The 6,552-nt window shown below is 40.2% G+C and overlaps 1 protein-coding gene across 1 annotated transcript in view; it reads right to left on the reverse strand.

Annotated features, from left to right (window-relative positions):
• Window positions 1–6,552, reverse strand: part of INTS8 (integrator complex subunit 8) — a 63,150-nt gene that overhangs the window by 49,805 nt on the left and 6,793 nt on the right. The window contains exons 3-5 of the mRNA XM_011937199.1: window positions 3,737–3,877; window positions 3,366–3,437; window positions 1,812–1,863 (exon numbers count right to left, since the gene is read on the reverse strand). Of these exons, the coding sequence (XP_011792589.1) occupies window positions 1,812–1,863; window positions 3,366–3,437; window positions 3,737–3,877 (265 nt within the window). The remainder of the gene's footprint in view (window positions 1–1,811; window positions 1,864–3,365; window positions 3,438–3,736; window positions 3,878–6,552) is intronic.

Raw genomic sequence — 6,552 nt, forward strand, 5'->3', positions numbered from 1 at the left:
AAAAAAAAAAAAAAAGACTTAGCTGGACACAGTGACTCATGTATGTAATACCAGCACTTTGGGGGGTCTGAAGTGGGTGCATCGCTTGAGTCCAGAAGTTCAAGACCAGACTGAACGACATGGCAAAATCACATCTCTACAAAAAATACTAAAATTAGCCAAGTGCGGTGGCACATGCATGTAGTCCCAGCTACTGGAAACACAGATGGGAGGATCACTTGAGGCTGGGAGGTGGAGGTTGCAATGAGCCAAGATCAGGCCACTGCACTGTAGCCTGGGCAAAAGAGTCAGACCCTGTCTAAAAAAGAAAAAACTTGCACTGTTCCACTTGATTTATTCAAGGAATGTCTATGCTTCACTGTGCCAGCCATTTTATTAGGAACTAGATAATAACAATGAAATGATACAGGCTTTGGCTTCCATATTCAAAATACTACAGCATATTTGCTATAGTGAGATACAGATCGTTTCTTACCTTTTTCTCTCCTCACCCAGCCCCTATGCCTCACATGGTAATCTGGAACATTGTTGGTGCTAATTACAGAAATCATTTCTAAATTACAGAAACTGTCAGGTTTCTAATTTTCCATTATGTAGATCAATTTAAAAATAACTGCTAGGCCAGGAGCAGTGGTTCACACCTGTAATCCCAGCACTTTGGAAGGCCAAGGTGGGCGGATCACTTGAGGTCAGGAGTTCGAGACCAGCCTGACCAACACGGTGAAACTCCGTCTCTACTAAAAATACAAAAAATTAGCTGGGCCCAGTGGTGGCCTGTAATCCCAGCTATTCAGGAGGCTGAGGCAGGAGAACTGCTTGAAGCCGGGAGACAGAGGTTGCAGTGAGCTGAGATCGCACCACTGCACTCCAGCCTGAGCAACAGAGCATGACTCTGTCTCAAAAAAATAAAAATAAAATAAAATAAAATAAATAAAAATAAACTGCTATTATAAAAGTAATTTTAAATTATAAACTATACATGTTTGTCATAGAGTTTTTGGAAAATACAAAAGAATATAAAGACATCATCTGTAAAATCAGTTTCTCATATCTACTAATGTATCATGAAATAGTCAAAAATAGAATCAATCAGTGGTAAAGTACTCTACTATTAAAACTGAAAGTCTACACGTGATTTAGAATACTACCTACATCCTAATAGTAAAAACCTTAATGCCACGGCACTTAGACCTTCACAACTCTCATGTCCCCAAGATTAGAAGATACATCTATACATGTTTTAAAGGCAGGGGTCCCCAACCCCCAGGCCATGGACTGGTACCAGGAACCAGGCTACGCAGCAGGAAGTGAGCAGCAGGTGAGCAAGAGACGCTTCATCTGTATTTACAGCCGCTCCCCATCGCTTGCATTACGGCCTGAACTCCACCTCCTGTCAGATCAATGGGGGCATCAGATTCACATAGGAGCGCAAATCCTACTGTGAACTACACATGCGAGGGATCCATCTTGCGTCCTCCTTGTGAGAATGAATGCCTGGTGATCTGTCACTCTCATCACCCCCAGATGGGACCATCTAGTTGTAGGAAAACAAGCTCAGGGCTCCCACTGATTCTACATTATGGTGAGTTGGATAATTATTTCCTTACATATTATAATATAATAATAATGGAAACAAAGTACACAATAAATGTAATGTGCTTGAATCATCCTAAAACCATCCTCGCCCCCCACCACATCCGGTTTCATGGAAATTGCCTTCCACAAAACCAGTCCCTGGTGACAAAAAAGTGGGAACTGCTGCTCTAAAGTTGTTCCTGAAATGTTACTGTGTAACTGATGCCAATACTTACCACTTTCAAAATGTTTTCTGTTAGCTCTTTCTCCTGTTGCATTTGATTCATCCTAAAAGAGAAACAATTGAAAACAAAAGTATCAGAAGTTACTCTCAAGACTAAAAAATTCAAAACTTAAGAGCATCATTCTTGAAAGTCAGGTTCAATTTAAATAAGAGTGTTTTTAATGTTATTTATTTTCATGTTTGAAAAAACAAAACCGTCAACTATTACGACGCTTATTAACGTACCAGTATTTTCTCATTTACTTTGTTTGGGTTTTTTGTTTGTTTTTGAGACAGGGTCTCCCTGTCACCCAGTTTGGAGTGCAGTGGCAGCCTCAACCTCCCGGGCTCAAGTAATCCTCCCACCTCAACCTCCCAAAGTGTTAGGATTACAGGTGTGAACCACAGCACCCAGTCTCATTTACTCAATTTAAGAGCAAAACTTACAACAAAAGCTCATTTGAATCAAGTTAGAAACTATGCTCTCTAGCTCCAAATGTGGGTAAGCTGCCATGTGGAAATTAAGAATCAAGTTTAAAACTCCATCCTCCACTCCCCCTGCTTCACTTGATTAGCCTTAAAAATAAAAAATTTTAAAAAAAGGAAACCTCCAGATATGATCAACTTTTGTAACTGTACTCTAATATTTACATATATTAATTTCCCCACATACAAATGTATCTTTTTCAAGACAATTTAATTAAATGAAAAAAATAGGCCGGGCGTGGTGGCTCAAGCCTGTAATCCCAGCACTTTGGGAGGCCGAGACGGACAGATCACGAGGTCAGGAGATCGAGACCATCCTGGCTAACACGGTGAAACCCCATCTCTACTAAAAAATACAAAAATCTAGCCAGGCGAGGTGGCGGGCGCCTGTAGTCCCAGCTACTCGGGAGGCTGAGGCAGGAGAATGGCGTAAAGCCAGGAGGCGGAGCTTGCAGTGAGCTGAGATCCGGCCACTGCACTCCAGCCTGGGTGGCAGAGCGAGACTCCATCTCAAAAAATAAAAAAATAAAAAAATATCAGGCTGGGTGCCATGGCTCACACTTCAGAAGGCCAAGGGAGGGGGATCACCTGAGGTCAGGAGTTCGACACCAGCCTGGCCTACATGGCAAAACCCCGTCTCTACTAAAAAATGCAAAAATTAGCAGGGTGTGGTGGCACACACCTGCAATCCCAGCTACTTGGGAGGCTGAGGTGGGAGAATCACTTGTACCCAGTAGGCGGAGGCTGCACTGAGCCGAGATTGCACCACTGCATTCCAGCCTGGGTGACAGAGTGAGTCTCCAGCTCAAAAAAAAAAAAAAAAGCTGTACAAAACAAAAAAGGCCTTAGTGCTTTCAGATAAATGGCAATTCCCAAAGCACTTCCCTTCTTAGAACTCTGTATCTAGCACATTACCCGACTCTCCAGCCCCTCTAACTCCTTCAAACAAACCTTCACACAGGCCTTCTGCCCTCCTATTCCTGTTCTACTTCTTCCATGGCAGAGGTTATTAAAAACTTGCAAATATTTTTAAAACTCTAATGAAAAAAGGGCCAAGTAAGGGTCATAGCCACCAACTTACACACTTAACTGAGGGGGTCCGGGTTTTGCCTGTTTGACTGGAAAACTACTTTGAACAATTGTCCTAATTGCCCTGAAGAAAAGACAGGAAAAAGAAAATTTCATACTTATAAATGTCATCTCAATTATTTTTTCAAGTACTCCTTAGGTTTGCATAAATTATCTGAAGCATTAAGTGATAAGTCATCCACATTTTTATCAGACTGCCTTTCATCTATGCAGTCACAAATTTTCTCCACCATCAGACTCACAGTTCCCAAGATTTGAGAAATCCCTGCAACAGAACGGGTCCATTAAAAGCATACCCTTGAAAGCCACAGTGCAATAAAACAGAGGTTGCCCAACGCATTCTGAGTTTCTGAAAACATTTACCATCTATTGTAGAGAAGTACAGCCATGGCAGTGGTCGGAGGTAAAGTGGCCAGATCCATGTCTACATGCTTCGTCCCAGGAGGAACTTTACTGATGCAGAGTAGTTCATTTAGTAGCATATTCAATACTGGAACAGACAAACTTAAAAGGAAGAAGCAAAACGTACATGTTTGCATGTTAATTGTGAAAGAAACACAAAATACATACAGAATTCCATATCCTCACTGAAAATACCTACTTTGTTAAGGAATCACATCTCCGGGTTTAGCTATCAAATGCGAAAAGATTTTTAAAGCTTTTTATTATGAAAAAACGTAAAATACAAAAGTAGACAGAATATAATGAACCCCTATGTACCATCATTTAGCAATTATTATCTGATGGCCAATTTTATTTCATCTCTACTCTTTCCCACTTCCCAAATCATTTCATCCATAAATATTTCAGAATATATCTCAAAAAATTAACTCAATATAAGCACAATATTAATTTCGCATCTAAAAAATTTAGACTTGCTTACTGTCAAACAGCCTATCGGTGTTCAATTTTCCAGCTGCTTCATATATACCATACTTCTTTGTACCCGTTGCTATTTGTTGATGTCTCTTCAGTTTGTAACATACAGGCTCCCCCCCTCAGATTAAAAATATGCTTTATGGTGACGGACGCCTATAGTCCCAGTTACTTGGGAGGCTAAGGCAGGAGAATGGCGTGAACCCAGGAGGTGGACCTTGCAGTGAGCTGAGACTGCACCACTGCACTCCAGCCTGGGTGACAGAGTGAGATTCTGTCTCAAAAAAAAAAAAAATTTTTACCAAAAAATTGCCCTACATAAATTAAATATCAAATGAATACCTGGCACTGCATTTCTTCGGTTTTGACTTTCAATCCAGCAGTAGAACTCTCAGTTTCTCCATTTACCATGCCTGGTTCCATGGCCAATAAATCTAGAGTTCTCATCGTATGGACATAAAGATCCTTGTTTAATTTTAGGGCTGCTTCTAATACCAAAATAGAATCAGCGGCTTGTTCTTTCAGCTACAGAAATCAATAAACAAAAAAAATACAAAAATAGCAACTGATTATAATAACCAAAAATATTTACAGTCTAGTAGCTCAGTACACCAAGCTATTAAAAAAAAAATTTAACACAGCAAGAATTAAATTTGTTGAAATAAAGTTACCTTACATGAAAGAAAATAAGTTTCTATTGTGAGGTTAGAAAATATAAAAAACAGGAGGGCTCGGCATGGTGGCTCACACATATAATCCCAGCACTTTGGGAGGCCTAGGAGGGCAGATCATGAAGTCAGGAGTTTGAGACCAGCCTGACCAACAGGGTGAAACCTCGTCTCTACTAAAAATACAAAAATTAGCTGGGCATGGTCGCACACGCCTGTAATCCCAGCTACTCAGGAGGCTGAGGCAGGAGAATCGCTTGAATCCGGGAGGTGGAGGTTGCAGTGAGCCAGGATCACGCCACTGCACTCCAGCTTGGGTGACAGAGCGGGACTCCATCTCAAAAAAAAAAAAAAATTATCATGCCAGGGAATGAGTGTTACCACTAATTTGCCTTTCAAAACACAGGAATTGTCACTCAGCTAGCACACACAGATGTTTTATGGGAGTTTTGATTTCAGGTTGTATCATCCACCATATTGTGAAAATCAGAAGTGTCATCAACTACTCTTAAACAGGTTCTGAAAGATTATGAGATACTAAGTACCAGTAACACTCCTATATGCAAGTTTCATCAGTGATTTTAAAAGGTTACCAAGTATCCTGTTATCCCAGCACTTTGGGAGGCCTAGGTGGGAGGGATCCCTTGAGCCCAGGAGTTCGAGACCAGCCTGGACAACATAGGGAGACCCTGTCTCTATCAAAAAAAAAAAAGGTTACGAAGTATCAATTCATTACTCTTACTACTGCTGCAAACTCCAGCTCATCAGGCCTTGAATAAATGATTACCTTTAGCTCTAGAAATAGCTAATCTGCAAAGGCACCTTCCCAAAACTGTCATAACTATTTTTACCCCTTTCCAGAAAAAGAATTAGTGATGAAAGAAGCCATGCTAACTCATACGAATAAGGAAAGATAATACAGTTTAGAAGGTACAATCCTAGTAGCCCTCTCTAGGCAACTGCTGAATACTTTAAAATTTTCATTTTACTAAAGATTCTATTATAGAAAGTAAGACACAGAACATACAAAAAAAAGATGTCAAGGAGTTCATAATCCAGTAGGGAAAAAGAAGACATAAACACATAATATAATATGTGACAACGAGCATCAACTGAAAGCTGTGAAAGGAACTAGGGGCCCAGAGTTAGAGAAAGCGAGCAAACTTAAGATCCCTGAGAAGCTAGACACTATCTCTTGAGGTCTAGATTTTTCAAAGTCTAGCACAATATTAGTTTTTGTTTTCTTCTGGTCTATTAGATTTCTAATCATATGAATGAACTGTAAATCAATTACATATAACTGTATTCTCAGTACTTAAACTCTGTCTCCTAAAACACAATCCGGAAACTATTTCAGAGACAACAGATGACATAAAATTTCCCTTCCATTTCTTTTAGAAAAATGTCAATTCTTATAAATGTATAAATTAAATACAATGCAGTTTTAATAGCATCTTAAGAGACAAAGGCAGAAATAAATTCTAATTAAAAATAGGAGGATGATCTCATATTAAGATTTTCCAAGGCCGGGCGCAGTGGCTCACACCTGTAATCCCAGCACTTTGGGAGGCCAAGGTGGGCGGATCACAAGGTCAGGAGATGGAGACCATCCTGGCTAACATGGTGAAACCCCGT

Source organism: Colobus angolensis, unplaced genomic scaffold (genome assembly GCF_000951035.1).
Source record: "Colobus angolensis palliatus isolate OR3802 unplaced genomic scaffold, Cang.pa_1.0 Scaffold16, whole genome shotgun sequence".
NCBI classification, from domain to species: Eukaryota; Metazoa; Chordata; class Mammalia; order Primates; family Cercopithecidae; genus Colobus; species Colobus angolensis.